We start from the raw sequence: 15,790 nt of genomic DNA on the forward strand, positions 1-15,790 counted from the left end.
ACCTTCTAGCATAGGAAGTCACTGAATATACTTCTTATTATTTGCAGATATCAGAGCAAACCCCAAATGGAACATGCTCAGTATCTCAAACACTCCTTTCTAAACTGCACTGCTGAACTGATGTCCACAGGGAAATATCAAACTCCATTTTATACATGTTGCCAAACAGCAAAAGTAATTTGTGCAATTTTTGGAAGCCTTTCTGTCGTAAAATTAGGGAGTGTAAACAACTGCAGAAAAAAGCTCTTTTACAGGTCTCCTACATTCCATTATGGTTTCCTGTCCTTCTGAATCACAATGAACTGTGACATTCTTTTTACTTGTGATCCCAATAGGAGCATAATTTTAAGATCTTATCAAGTGTCTAATTGTACAAAAAGCCTAACATTATTTTCAGTAGGCTAAATGTAACAACTAATTAATTTTCAGCTAATGAATATGTAAATATCAGTTTCCTAATTAAGTTTTAAGTACATACCTTCAGTGCAAAAAACAATAAGAAATTTTACTTTGATAGCAATGAAGCTCAAAGCTAAGCCTCACCAACATTCTAAATTCAGCTACAACACAAACTTCAAATCTTGATTGTGTTAAAAAAAAATCTAAAATCTTGTTTTGATTAACCCATCAGCTGCAAACCAACAGAAGCATTTCTGACAGTGATGGAAGCTTTGCAAGTAAAATTTGACAATGCTTGAAAAATGTCAGTGATGGAAGAATACCTCCTCCCCACAGCTATCAGTCTTAAACGTGTGCTGACTCTACTTCTCAAGTCGAAGTTATAACATGTAAATTCCTAGCAGAGCATTGGTGAGTGCAGAGATTACCTTTATACACAGATTATTTCTATAGCAACACTCTAAAGTGTGCTTTTATATCACATCACCCAAAGGTGTCATTACTGATATTTAAATTTAACTCTTCCATACTACATTATTAAAATCTTTGAATTTCAGCATTTTACTTCAATGCACATTTGATAAAAACCAGGGAGGTAAAAAGACTACATATACAGATTATGTATCTAAGGTGGCAAAAGTAAATTTCTTTACCTTTTAGAAGAGCTACTTTAGCAATAGGTTCATTTAGATCTTGGTCATCCATTTGAGCATCTAAAAAAAAACCCCACACCTTTCAGAGAGCAGGCAGACTGCAGACAGTTCTCATAGACACATTCTTTACATGGAGAGAAGCTTTTATGTTCTTCTCAATTTACAAGAGTTAATTATGAAACCACGAAACAGATAACACTGCTCTAAGCTTGTATCTGACTCTGCATAATACACTCCATTCTTCTAAGAAAAAGTTCACGATTAATTAGATTTACTTCAAACTAATTAGAAGTTAGAGAAATCTCAGTTAAACTCTTACCTGTAGTGTCGTCGCTGCTTTTCTCCTTGCTTGGGCTAAGGGTATCAGACAAATCGTTCGATTCTTTGACTCGTGCTTGATTCTCTGCAAGAGACAGGGAAAAGCAACTACAATCAATAAATGCTTTGTTCATAATTTCTCCTATACACCAAACTAAATGTCAGTAGAAAACAGCTTGGTTCAAGAAACAGTTAAAAACCTGGTGGTTGCTTATTTCTTTGCAAGTCTGGGCTAAAATGGATTCCGCATCCCTGGAGTCATTAACCCAGCCTAGCCTCTAATACGGGATGCAACTGCCTCGTGCACAGCTTGAACTTGGGTTAATGCTGTGTTCTTGCCAGCTGGAACTGGGCAAAAGCTGATTCAATCAGCAAACAAGTAAGAAAAGAAAACTAGAACAATGCAGATACTGTAGCAAGTAAGAAAGAAATTGCTGTTAAGAATAAAACTGTGCTTTAGTATTTTGGACAAATAAAATAACAAGTCTTGTACATAGTGTATTGTTCAAAAGAAGTGTAGAGTGAACCATTTAAGAATCACAGCAATATAAATCAATAGACTAATTTCTAGAATGAATTTTCAGTTTAAATTGTATTAAGAGAAAGCAGTATATGTTCTTTCCACCAAAAAAAAAAAACCCCATGAAATATCTGTTCATATGTAATTCCGTACTTTATTATGGAATTAGTGAATTTATTATGGCTTAGTGAAGCCACACAGGGTTTTTTTGTTGTTGTTGTTTGCTGGTTTGTTGTTGTTGGGGTTTTTTTCCCCAGTTCTAGATTTTCAGCAGAGACCACATATTTTCAGAAGATGAGGGGATTTAATTATACCAGTGCATCCCTTTCCCACACAGTATCACCCCGACTCAAAGCCTAAATATTATATGTAACTGAAATATATTTTAAAATTTTTTTCTTAAATAACGATTCCAGTTTAGTGTTGATGGGTCCATAAAAGAAGGACACACCATCTCTGGTGTGAGCTAATCCAGCAGGTCTGTCAGCAAGGAACTGTCACCAACATGCAGGTGAGGTTAAGCAAAATATCCTTCTTGGCTGCCTATTCAGAGCCTTGCTTTGACAGCACTGCTGCCCACCTGCAGATTAACACAGAGGCTTCCTCTGAGTCTCAAGTTCCAGGCAGAGATATTATATAAAAAGGGATGAATACAGCATTCCCAGTACACAGACTTTACTTCTACCATTCATGCAAAAAAGGACAGTGAACACAAATAATTTCACCACATAGAGATAATGTGCATGCAACAATGAAATAGCAGGACATGGGAAGAAAGAAGCACATCAATAAATAAATAGTGTTATACCAACAGGGTTAGTGTACGAAAATAAGTAAAAACCAAAGGAGTAATGAGACATCTTTTAAAATAACAAGAGAATACACAGAACTAAATTCCCCCAAAACAAAAAAAGTGGAAACTAGAGACAACCTGTGCACCTACTACATGGGGAAATCAACATGACAGAACACGGACAAGTTACCAGGAAAAAACCCCAAATTTTCCTTCCTCTACCATGAACAGTTTTCTATCACTCTGTGCCAGAATAATATCCACTTGTACATGAAACAGAAGGCAGCAAGTACAAACAAAGCAGCTGATGAAGAGATTCTTTCCATCCTAATGCAACTGAAATCACTGGAGAGGAGGAAGAGGAAAAGCACCTGTACAGTTAAAGCACACTAGAGGTTCAGACCTGGCAGCTATTCCAAACACAACTACCATGATTTCAGCAGACTTCAAAGTTCATAATGACTGCTGTAGTTAAAAACTTAACTTTTGGGGGTGGTTCTTTGCTAAAACAAAAAAGGGTTCTTTCTCATTTTTAGGAATAAGGTTTTTAATGAATATCTAAAGATATTACAAATCAAAACATTTTACATTATCATACAGAACCAAACTCACAGGATTGTCATTGAAACTGTAGTAATTACTAAACCAAGTAATACATTCTTTCTAAAGGATTAAGAAAAGTATAACCTAAAAGCCTCACCCATGTCACTTTTATTAGTAGCCGGTCCAGAAGCACTAAGCTGAGCAAGATCCATATCCAACTAACTTTACCATATCTGGGCATCCATGGAAATAATGCTTTCCTGCTCTGTGTAAAATGGGAGGAACAGTGCAAGCTCCAACCACTGCATTAATTTTCTCTCACATAGCTCCCCCTTATATACTTCCCTCCCACCCACCCTTGGTGCACCAGCTTCTTCCTCCCTCCTGTCCTCCTCCCTCTGAAACAAGGCACAAACGATTAGGCACCAGAAGAAAGATGCACTAGTTCTACATGCGAAACAGCAGAAGTCAAAAAGAGAAATTATTAGAAACCTGCTTTCTATTCTGGAACTACAGTCATAAGCACAAAGCTCCTTCCTGTACTATATTATATCACAGCAGTTGTTCCTATTTCCCATAATAAAACTGAGCTGAATAAATATAGCCAAAGTGATGAAGTATATTAAAATGTGTTGACATCATACTTGATGAGTTAGAATATATTACCAAACACTAAAAATAGCTCGGGGCTTTGCAATGGAAGGAGTATGCAAGTGTTACGTTACATTTATTGTATGCATTCTTTTGCCAAATATGGCACCTTGTCTATAGCTTCCTCACATACAGAAAGGAGTTAAAGGTGCCATTCCATGCATGAAGGGAAGATAAATTAAAATGCCTCTAAAACACTGGACCTTTGAACAAGCTAACATTTTTTCAATGCAACAACACTTTGCAGAAGGACAGAGGGTAAAGAAATGAGGTAGTGTGTCTAGACATCCATAAAAAGCTGCAAGAGACGAGTGAGCCTACAAGTCCAAACAATCTTACATTATTAGACACATGGGAAGTATTGACCTCCACACTTTGTAACATTCCTGACTTCAGCACTGCAAGGTAAGGATAATCGTTCCTGGACAAGATAAGTCTTTTCTAATTAGCTCCCTTAATTTAACTTGCTTTATACATTAGAGAAGAGTTAGAGATGCACAGATATATTTTACTCAGAAAAGACACATTTAGGAGGTTAATACTTATTTTAAAGTTATGAGGGTATAAGTGAGAAAATAGACAAATTAATGTATTATTTAAAACTTAAAATGACACCAAACATTATTTCTATGTAGCCCTATAATAAAACCAAAATCCTTTTTGGAATTCATGCAGGCAATAAAGCTTGAATTGAATTTACAAAAATTACTGTATTTTAAATTCTTTTAGAATGCATTTTCAGGTAAGAACTCAGTCAATACTGAGAATAGCATTTCATGCACTCAATCTGCAAAAATGGTTTCCATTAGATCTTTTTACCCTACAATAGTATTTGGAGTAGAATTCAGCAAACAATTTCCCTCCCCTTTATTGAATTTCTCCTCAAATGCGTATTCAATCAAATCTCAAACTGCTAGCTTAACACAGAACATGCACTGAGTGACAGGAAAAGCATGCTTCAAAAACAGTTAAATAATCCAGAAGTCTAACCTTTCAAAAGCTTTGTTTCTTCCACTTTGGTTAGATGTCCTTCATCTATGATCTTGTCTGCCAAACAAAATAAGTGTTACTTTCCAAGCTCAAATTTAACCAGCTTTTCCCTGCACGCATCTACGTAGAGTACATTCCATGACCAAATTAAAAGCTGATAATATTACTTCCTACTCAGGCTTGAACAAAAACTTTATTCTGGCATGGAATAATGAAACAGAGCACACAAGCTTACCAGAACTTTGTGATACAGTGCATAATGATTTCTCCTTATTAACTTACATAATGCTGCAGTTCACTAATGAGACTTTAGAAAAATTAATTTTATGTACTTAAAAAAAATCTAATCAGAATCAGTAAATAACTAACGCATTACTCAAGTTTAGCTATCAAAAAAGGAATTTGAAGAGCTGATTGCCTGAAATAGACATCAACCCAACACCGGAGAAATGTGGAAATAACACCACAGTAAAACAGCAATAGAGAAGTCCCCTCCGCATCACAATTGCTTTTAATAGTGCCTGTGAAAGGTACATGGAGACAGCCTTTCTTCAGTTAAGTCTTTCAGGAGAGCTGCACAAACCCCCACAAAACTAGAAATGCATCACAGTCAAGTTCATGAAAAATGGAGGTTTTATATCAAGTCTACTTTAGGGAAGTCTACTCATGTGCGTCAGGTGCAAAAACCTTAGCAGTGGAATTTGAGACTAGATTGCTAACTCCTGCTAGGACATGAAGGTAAACAAAAACACGAAGGGAAGAACAGGACTGGATTACTCAAAGACACTAAAAGAACTATTGAATAATTGATTTCTTTTTTCAGATGAGATTTCATTTTTTCCCATTCCTTGGGAAGTGATGCCAACACAGAATTATTGAGGGTCCCATCTTACAGATCACATCCTCAACTTCTATGCAGTAGATTTTGCCACTGAGACCATGTTGAAAGCTGTTAATAGCCCCTGAAACATTAGGCTTGAAGCTGCCTCTGCCTCCCCTCCGTGCTCCCCCTGCCAGATCCCTGATAACCAGGCAGGAACACAGTTTGCTGGATAACTCCATGTGCTGTTAACGGGTAACAAACACAGAGAAGACTGAATGAACAGCACGAATAGGAGAGTTCATAGCAAGGAAGCTGGAGGACAGTAAATCCTCTTCAAATTTTTAATTAAAAAGAAAAGAACTTTCCTCATCATTTCCAGCTTCAAGTATCTCTGAAGATTAACTCTTCCCTCTACTCCTCTGATGGCATGCTGCTGCAACTATGGCAATCTAAGGACAGATGCAGGACAGGATCTGGGAGAAGCTATCTTTAACAACCCTAGATGGCAGACAACCTTTCAGACAAAAAGCCCTGAGGTCTGAAATACTGTTTGTATGGCCAAGAGGTTATCCTATCCTCTTGCCTCCCCACAGTCAGATAAACCAGTCTAAAAGAGATGTTCCCTCCACCTTTTATCTAAAAATATTGTCCTGCATTACTGTAACCTTTTACTAATACTGTTCCAGAAATACATGGAACAGCACAGTGGATTTTCAGAACTGGCTTTAGGTCTCAAGCAACTGTAGGAGATCACTCATCATCCAAGTTCAGAACAGCCTCAAGTTCCTCAGAGCTGGTGAGAATGACTGTGCCTAGACTGAGGAAGGCACCGTGGAGGGAATCAAGTTACTGGCAGCCACAAGTCAGGAGTTCGAGTGATAGATATCATGAGTCCTCTTCCATTTCAAAATAAATCTAAACAAAAGTCTTTGTATATAATTATTCCAGAACTCAGCTGTGGCTGGAAGAGGGGTGGAAGGAAAGGCAGCAAGAAAAGAGCTGACGAATTCTCCCTGTAGATCTGAAAAAAATCAGCTGAATGCAAAAACAAGTGGCTATGAACTGCTTGATCTGAAGGGGTAACACCTCATCTATGCTAGACTGCTAGCTTAAAATAGGCTTCTATAATCAGCTTACAGAAGAAAACCTAGCATTATGAATTGATGGATCTTCTAGCTCTCACAATTCAGTAAGTGCTAAATCCCAAATAATTACAATACAAACCAGAAACTACCCTTCTTGACACGTTTTCCAAACAAACTTTTGCAGCAGTTCTTTACTCTCCATTCCCATGACTAAAAGAAGCTGCAGACTTGGTTGGATTTTTTTTTTTTTTTTCATTTTTTCACTGGCTTACTGTTTCCTAGTGCCCATTACTGATTTCACCATTTGTACAAAAGGTGTCTCCTTGGCACTATTCAGCCAAGACCTTGAGCAGCAGCACACGAGTCCCTTTGCCCAGCCTGACCAAAGCTGGCACAGCCCATGTTTTTCACTTGGTGACTGACACCTCTCCTGACTTCCAGAACAAATGAACCTTCTCTGTTGCAAGAATGCTACCATTAGTATATGGCATAAGCCAACAAAAAAATAGTTTATTTCAGCATGCTGGTGTGTATTTAGATAATAGACAGAAAATTGGATGTTGGTATCACTGAACTACATAGAATCTTATTTTTCACTGTTACTATCCTAGTCACTAAAAATGGAAGAATCCAGACAACAATCAGAAAGTAAAAGATAAAGAGATACTGTCTTTAAAATATCTCTTTCAAATCTCTGCATTTTTTTCATTTTACTATTTCAGAAAACTTCATATACCTGACTTATTTTCAAATCAATTAGTGTTTTCCCTGAATCAAGACAAGCAATCTTGGCTACCAAAATATAAATTAGGGTGAGGATCCTATCTTTAATTTCCAGCCCAAAAGAATTTTAGCTGTAGTGCTATCTAGTGACCACTTAGCAGAAAGGAGAGAGATACATATAACTAATGTTTTTACTGACACAATGTGTTATGACGTTAAGCTTTCAGTTCATCTTTAAGATAATTGACATTTCCTTTTGCTGATGAATGCAGCTTAAAGCTGGCTTTCCTTTAGGTTTTTAGGCATTTCCTGTATTTTCAATTTAAGAACTCCATTTTCGATTTAGGTTGCCTATCACTATGTGCAATGTAACAGCTAAGATCTGTTAACGTTACAATTATCACTTAGGTAACATGGCCCCTCTACATTTATATTTTGGCATCAAAATAGTCTTTGAAGTAGGCCAGGTTTGAAAACCAATAAAAAACCTGGCCCTCAACACACAAATTTCCAACCATCTGAAAAAAGTAATATTAAACTGCTTTAACTTTACTTGACACCTGCAGGTCAAAGGAAAAGTTAAAAATAACCATTCTATCCATCCAAAAACTACTATTAATAAATTTGAAAAAATCAGCTTGGTGAAAAGAAAAAAAAGTTGACTTGCATTTAAAACCAAATGCAAAAATCACAAACTAAGAGGAAAAATAAGGACACAAATAAAGAAGGGTTAGATTGGAGTGAAAGACAGGAAGCTAGCAGGGCAACAAATTTCACTTTGGTCTATACATCATCACATTTTTGCTAATAATGTACTAATCAAAAAGAAGCACCATGACTTTTGCTGTTGATATCACTGTTTTTCACCAGTGGTTACTGAAAAAAAAAAGCTATGGAATGAGCAACAAGTGAACTGATGTAATGATCAGAAAGTAACAGACTTCCCAGATCATTCAGAGCTGGATTTTGTAACAGTCCACAGATGTTACAAATCGGGACACTTTATCGATGATTTGTGAGCGCGTTGTGCTTAAAAAATAATTACAAAATATCTTTAAAAAACTACAGAAACTGGATTTTACAAACCATCTGGTTACTGGGATTTTTATTGTGTTATTATTGTTTAAGTAATAAACCTGCTCCTTTGAATACTTGAACCTCTGGGTAAAACCCCAACGTACTACCACATGATGAACTTTATATTCTTTCTCTATACTGCGAATCTTTATGATATTGTTCTACACTATTTGCTGGGTGCCTTAAAACTCCAGCTCCTGACAATCTCTGGAACAGTAACTTTTCTCCCCAGGAGTTCCCAACCCTTGATGCTACACAGAGCAAAGAACAGGAGTAGGACTGAAGGGCAGCATTTACATACAAAAGGAAAATAATAGATCCTGCAGTTTTTAACCTGATGATATTGTGAGGCCTGACTAAACAAATTTGAATGTCCGAAAGGCAAACTTTCAGTCCAAGAAGTACAAGAGCCAATGAGCTGGAATTTTTCTTGATGTGAGAGTAAAAACTTGTAAAATGCAAAATACTGAACCCGTTTGAACTGACATTCATTCCTTTAAAAGTGAGGCAGTCAAGGCCTTGCAGTGTCTTCACTCTGTAGCTTTCAATGTCTCAAGAAAGGATAGGCATAACTACACTGTTTTTATTTCAGTCTTAATAGTACTTCTATCACATCTTAGAATCTTTTACTAGATACTGTTGATCACTTTTCCTTCTCAATAGTAACAAGACTGGTCACATTTAATTTGCAGAAGGGCTACTAATCAAAGGTTTGCCAAAAGGTTAAGCTAACATCCAAACAATGAAAACAGGCAACCAATTTGTATTTGAACATCACACCGTGAGCTCTTCATGCTCAGTCTAGACAAAAAAAAAGTGTTTACTCAAATATTTAACTTCATTTTTACATACTGAACAAAAATGATTCATACAAGATCTCTGCAAAATTTAGAATTATTTTAAACTGCAGCCTGACAGAAGACAGCTACCAGTCATTAATTTTTTAAAATAAACATTTTTCAAATAAATAAAGTTTCAATTTTCTTAGACAAACGTTAGCAGTATCACATGATTTGGTTTATAAAACTGCAATCTGGATCACAAGCAGTAAAGTCAAACAAGTCTGCTACACTTCCTCATGAAAATTTGAGAGGAAAGCGTCCAATGGGCATAGTGTCAAAAAAAGATACTGTCTTATTTCTGCTTCTAAATGCACCTCTGCTCAACTTTAGGTACATAATTTCCATAAACTCTGAAGTTTTAAAAAAGCAGGTTTTTTTAAGCTTAATACCACTTTGCTCTCTTCATTCTAATACATTTTGCCTACCAAGAAAAAAAAGCATTAACACCTTTGGTTTCACTTTAATTATGTGCAGACAGTGCTGTTTCATTACTCATTTTCAAAAGCCATTTGCTCTGAAAAACATCTTTCACATTCCAGCATAACATCTCTTGCTAAAGACTGGTACTGCACATTTATTTTCTGTTTTTCTTAAAACAGTCTCTTGGATTTCCACATACAAACCATGGACTTGTTTTCCTTTTTGTTCTTTGTTACAACTAATTTGGAGAACATATAAGGCCTTTAATTATCAGATAAATGATAGATACACGAAAGGCACCTTATCTCTGTCCTGCTGCTGCCTGATGTTTGGTTAAGCTGACAGTGTTAGGCTTTCAACTTAATTTGGAACAGGTGAAAAATTACACTCAGTTTTAAACATCATGTGGCAGTATCATCACCCTTCTGTTGGTCAGGGCACAATAAGGGATGAACTGATAAGAAGAAACAATGTGATCATCACTTTGCAAGAGCAAAGATATCCTATTACTGCTTCTACCAGGTATCTGCTTAATACCACCATGTCACAATTCTACACCTAGAAAATTTCTGCTACTACAGAAAAATTAAATAGTAGTGAAAATTCTTGTTTTATCCACCTTTTCTGGGTTTTCTGTTGTTTTTAAAGCAAATGTGAACACTCTTGTACTCACTCTGACATTCTATGAATTGATGAATAAAAGTGCAGTCCCCTCCACTCTTTGAAAGAAAGTGCTCTAGTAGAGAAAGAAACACTTCAGTTTATATCTTCTTATCATTTTCAAATTGATGCAACAAAGAATTTGAAAGGCATATTAACAACATTTGTCACAGTGTATTCACAATGGACTTTTGAAATCTGAGTTAATATGCAAACAGACAAAACATAAAATTGAAATGATGTCTGAGTGATACTAGGAAATAGATTACTCTTTTGAGCTGATCAGAAGAAAGAAGTACTTCAACTGCATTTTCAAAAGAAACATTTTAAACCTATATTCTTTAGCGTATTTTTTAGCTTTAAAAGGGTATTTTCTAAGTTTTTCATTAGTCTTCATGTTCATTTTTCATATCTAACACCCTCTATTTTAAAAGTGTTGTTGAATATATCCCTACACTTTTTAAACAGTTTCACTTTGAAAAGACAGTTCTACAGCAGAGTTCCTAAAACTGAGCTCCATCCCCAATTTACTCAAGTCCTTGTTCTGCTCCCAACTCCATCAGAATCCTGCATCTTGTCAAGGTGGAAACACTTCCTAAGAACCTCAAAAATTCTTTGACCAAGAATCCAGAGTCTGAAAAGGCTGTCATTAGCACAAACCTGGACAATGTGATACATTCTAACCAAATTGTTCAATCATTAGCTCTGACATCAGCTCAGCCACAATACTAAGCTTTACTATATTTCAAAGTTAGTCTAGAAAGTAAACTTTTTTTAACCCACAAGGACAGAGCCTTTAAAAAACAGCACCATGGCTATAGAGTTCATTTTTCAAATTTAAACTTGCCTTTCCCCCCTCCCCATTTTTACCTGGTTCTCTATGTGACTCTATACAAATTTCTTGTATCCCTCTTTAGGTAATATATGGCTCAAAAAATTTAAAGATGGAAGCCAGGTGTGGTGCAACTCACTGGGAAAAATACCACTTTTTGAAACAACTTAGTTCTACACAACTTTTATCAGGGGCTTGATGCACAAATAAGTTCCTCTCTTCTGTACTGGCTTTTCCATAAGTGCTATGAGAGAAAAAGAATGCCTAACCATCATCCTCTGAACACACTTTTTAATGAAAAGCCTGTACAGAGGCTATAACATGAATTCTTTGATCTTCTACTCTGAATACAGCTCTTGACTGCTACAGCCACAGAAAAAAGTAATGTAAAATCATTATTCTTGTCATGGCCACGTAGTGTGCTTGTGCACACACTTTGAGGACTTGACCTGAAGTCTTGAGAGAGAAAGAGAGAGACAAAAGGAATTTTAAAAAGCATACTGATTTAACATGGTTTTACAGTTTTCCTCCTTCGTTCCCAAAATTGCTCAATCTGCATTATAAACCCAAAATTCTTAGCTCTTCTAAAATAATGCAAAACTAACACAGAAGAAAAAAAACCCAAAAACCACCAAACCAAAAACCCAGCAGTAACTGTCTCCTGCTGCTTTTAAGGGAACGAAATCCAAAATCTGGCAGAGCAAATAACTGCCCATCTGTCATACAAGGGCTACATAAGGGACCGGAAGATGCAGAAAGGCACAGACTGTCATGAAGAGAACACAGGGCAGCAAGCTGTAAAATGCCAGAGAAATGGGGATGGATCAGGTAAGGCGGAGATGCAGAAAATGGGGTACCACTGACAGAATAAAAAACTACACTAAAATGCAGAATAATGAAATAGCACGGTATGTGCATGACAAAAAAAGGTGATAGATTGTATAAACACACAGAAAGACAATTTGAATGAGCAGTTATATGTTGTCTGTACTCAAAGAAAAATAACTTGGCAAACAGCTTCCTAAAACTTCCAGGAAAACTTTAAGCACAAGTTGCACTGTCACTAATAGGAGGGAGGAATCTATCTTGTCATGCATCCATTCAGATGACATTGACTCTCATGCAATCCAAAACCTCAGTGTGCACCCCAGCTAAGTGCCTAAAAGGCTAAGACACTTAATAGCAAGCAGTACTCTTAGATTGAGGGAAGGTTTTGGTACAGTTCCTGTGCATGTTTAACAGGTCTCTCCTCCTGCTGCCAATAAGGACTACCCATGAGATTATGTCATGAACAACTTCTGATTTTGCTGCTGATCTTCCTAGCTAAGAACCATGTAACTTACAAATAGGCATATGGAGCTTTAAAATTCTGTTACAAATACAGTAAGCCTTAAACACTGTGAACATTACTTAAAACCAAGAGTTCTCTATAGAGGTCCCTGAACCTTCATACTAATACTGCCACCATTCCTCAAATTGCAGAGGCAAGCTACATCTAGGAAAAAAATAAGATTGACATAAGGGGACAAATATATCTCAGCCAATTAAACAATTTGGAATCATAACAGGAATACTCTTTGCTGTATGGGATATTAGACAATTTTACTCAAAAAAATCCACGCATATGTTAAGACACATGAACTAAAATATTTGGCTTTAAGTAACTGGCCTTTAAAAAACCCTGTCACTTAGTTCAATCTGTTTTAATTCCTGTTTCCCATAAAAACACTCCTGAGTTTTAAAAAGTTAGTTTCCACTATTTATAAATTTTATATACTCACATTTTTCATATTAAAGTTACCAAAAAAAATAGGTTTTGCTGACTTTACTTAGCATACCCAACTTTACTAGAAAAATACTGTATGCCTGTGTGTCACAAGGGAAAATTAAAAGGAAAAACAGTCAATGAGTTCTCCACTTTCTTGTGTCACAAGCCAGGCATCATTCATTCAGTAGATGTCTACAGATTCCAGTGACAGCCCACCAAAACAAACAAACAAAAAATTAAAAAAAGACAACCTCCAAAGTGATTTAGTAGTATTTTACAGAACTTTCTAAAAACACTGTGACTGGAAGCATAAGCAAATATAAATGCTGGTCAGGAGTGGACAAATTCATTTTCAAAGAGAGTATTATTCAATGCAAAAACTTTAGAGAACATTTTGAATTTGTTCATCTTCAAACATCAACCATAAGACAAAAGGTAGCCTTCAGATACACTACCTTTCTCTGTGCTCCCATTAATTTTAGGTATGAAGTCGTCAACTTGTATGCCTAGGATTAAGAAAGGGCATTATTTTTGGAACCAAGAAAAATGTTTTGGGTTTTGTTTCTTTATAAACACAGCATTTTGAGATGTACCTGGCTTTTCACACCACCTCCTCACAAGCACCTAATCAGACAAACCAGGCAAAGTTTGATGTGTTTCCTACTACAGATCACGTTGCTGTTTGTTCAAACGCATCAGAGGTTACTAACTCCACAGAATTACTGCCTACTGCATACATAAATGTGTGTTTATACATAAAAAAGTGTTTAAAAGGGAATGGCTCTGAGGCCCCTCCCAGCCGCGGGCTCCGGGCCAGAGCGAACACCCGCAACAGCAGCGCCCTCTGCCGGCCCTGCCCCGGCACGGCACCACCACCCCGGAGAGCTCTCCGCTGGGCTAACTGGGATCAGGACTGCCAGACACCGAGAGCACAGAGCAGTACAGCAAAAGGAACTGAACAGCAAATCCGGAAACCAGCTCGAAACAAGAAACTGATCGCACCTACCTAAGCTGTTGTGTTCTTTAAGAGTTTTCTCTTGAAGGTGTTCTAACCGTACTGTAAACAGAAGTCCAAGAAAAAGGTATTTCACAGATTAAAAGAAAAACAAATAATCAAAGTTTCTTCCCCGCTAGTGACTAACCTTGTAAAGCAGTCAGTCGCTCATTGGTGAAGTCGTTATCAGCCTGCAAAGCTTCTATTTTTGCTTGAAGCTCTTGCTCTCTTTCTTCCATTTCATCTATTTTATGCTGCAATTCCTTTTTCTCAGCAAGTCCTTTCTGTTGGATTTCTTCTTGTCTTCCTTCTGCTAGCTGCTCAAAAAGATTTTAAAAATTCCCAAACAAATCTAAATTAATCGAAAGTTTCAAACAGTCTCCTCCCTCAAAACAATGATGAACTCATTACTGGGAAACCAACTGCCTCAAGACCAGCAATTAAACATTTTAATTTGGAAAGAAAAATTTCTGTGAGGTGCTGAACTAGGAACCTAGGTTCCAATTCCAGTATTTATCCAAGACAAATGCAACAACTATGTCAGGTCTCCAGAGGTAACACCATGACCTTCCTCCTCCACAACTCCTATTTAACTAGATTGGAGACTCTTGGAGAAAAGGCTTTATCATAAAGTGATTATTCTGTTCTCTAGTATAAAGGACCTTAAATATTAATATACTTAGACATTTAGTTTAATAACAAACCTGACACCAAGATGGAAGATGAGCCATATTATTACTATGTGGTGGACTTCTTATGTTTGTAATTGCACAGAGGCAACGTGAAATGCAAATTTATTTCTAATTCTAGTTTTCATTCCTCTTTAAGATGTTTCGTTTTCAAATTGTCTGTACAAAAGCAGCTGGATATAAAGTTTTACACTACACATCATTTTATACTATAATATATTTCAGCTCCAAAAATATGGTAACTTTCAAAGTGAATGAAGAGGAAAGCTTTTTAGGAAGCTACTTCACTGATGACAGTTTCAATTGCATTAAAACTAAACTTAAAGAATATGTTAAAGATGCTAGGCATCTTTCTATTGTTAACATCCTGTTTAACTAAAGTTTCTTAACCTTTTTTGTTTGCTACATTAGAAATTAAATGTATTATTTGTTCATCACAACTCTATCCTTGGTCAGATGAAGTTCTGTCATTACCTTTAGCTTGTCAGAAAGATCTTTAATTTCATTTACAGCTCCGTTGTACTTATTAGCTAATTCCCTTAATTCTTCCTGAGTCCGTTCATTCATTTCTTTCAGGTGTGTACATTCATCTTCTGTATTACTCAAACTCCGCTGCAAGACAGAATTATTATGCACTAAATAATAACAAAAGACAGACAACAAACTACCAAACACAGCAGATGATCTATTTTTTCCAAACAGTATATATGCACAGGATACCAACTAGTCTTATGAGACTTCTTGACCAAGGGAATATAGCAAATAATGATAAAAGTAAAGAAAATAAATGAAAAGAGAGTAATGAGAGATATTATAGGGACAGAAATCTTATTTGAAGAAAGTGTCCAACACTTTAATTGTAAAAGCTCATTGTAAAGTGTACTTTGTACAAGTGGTGAAGCATAGGTTTCCATAAATTCTACAATTTAAACAAGGTCTTCCAGCATTTTTTTAAATGCATGTTACGTCATTTTCCCCTCATGTATGTCCCACACACAGTAACTTTTCTA

General features: G+C 36.3%; 1 protein-coding gene across 29 annotated transcripts in view; it reads right to left on the minus strand.

Annotated features, from left to right (window-relative positions):
• The window catches only part of SLMAP (sarcolemma associated protein), a 76,428-nt gene that overhangs the window by 17,856 nt on the left and 42,782 nt on the right, over positions 1 to 15,790 (minus strand). For 5 of the 29 annotated variants that reach the window (XM_085072656.1, XM_085072657.1, XM_085072672.1 and 2 more), the window contains exons 10-17: positions 15,255 to 15,392; positions 14,240 to 14,408; positions 14,104 to 14,154; positions 13,553 to 13,603; positions 10,511 to 10,573; positions 4,868 to 4,924; positions 1,372 to 1,455; positions 1,053 to 1,112 (exon numbers count right to left, since the gene is read on the minus strand). In XM_085072656.1, coding sequence (XP_084928782.1) covers positions 1,053 to 1,112; positions 1,372 to 1,455; positions 4,868 to 4,924; positions 10,511 to 10,573; positions 13,553 to 13,603; positions 14,104 to 14,154; positions 14,240 to 14,408; positions 15,255 to 15,392 — 673 coding nt within the window. The remainder of the gene's footprint in view (positions 1 to 1,052; positions 1,113 to 1,371; positions 1,456 to 4,867; positions 4,925 to 10,510; positions 10,574 to 13,552; positions 13,604 to 14,103; positions 14,155 to 14,239; positions 14,409 to 15,254; positions 15,393 to 15,790) is intronic. The other 24 variants (XM_085072663.1, XM_085072662.1, XM_085072679.1 and 21 more) reach the window with 19 other exon arrangements.

Source organism: Lichenostomus cassidix, chromosome 12 (genome assembly GCF_008360975.1).
Source record: "Lichenostomus cassidix isolate B80296 chromosome 12, HeHo_3.0, whole genome shotgun sequence".
NCBI lineage: Eukaryota > Metazoa > Chordata > Aves > Passeriformes > Meliphagidae > Lichenostomus > Lichenostomus cassidix.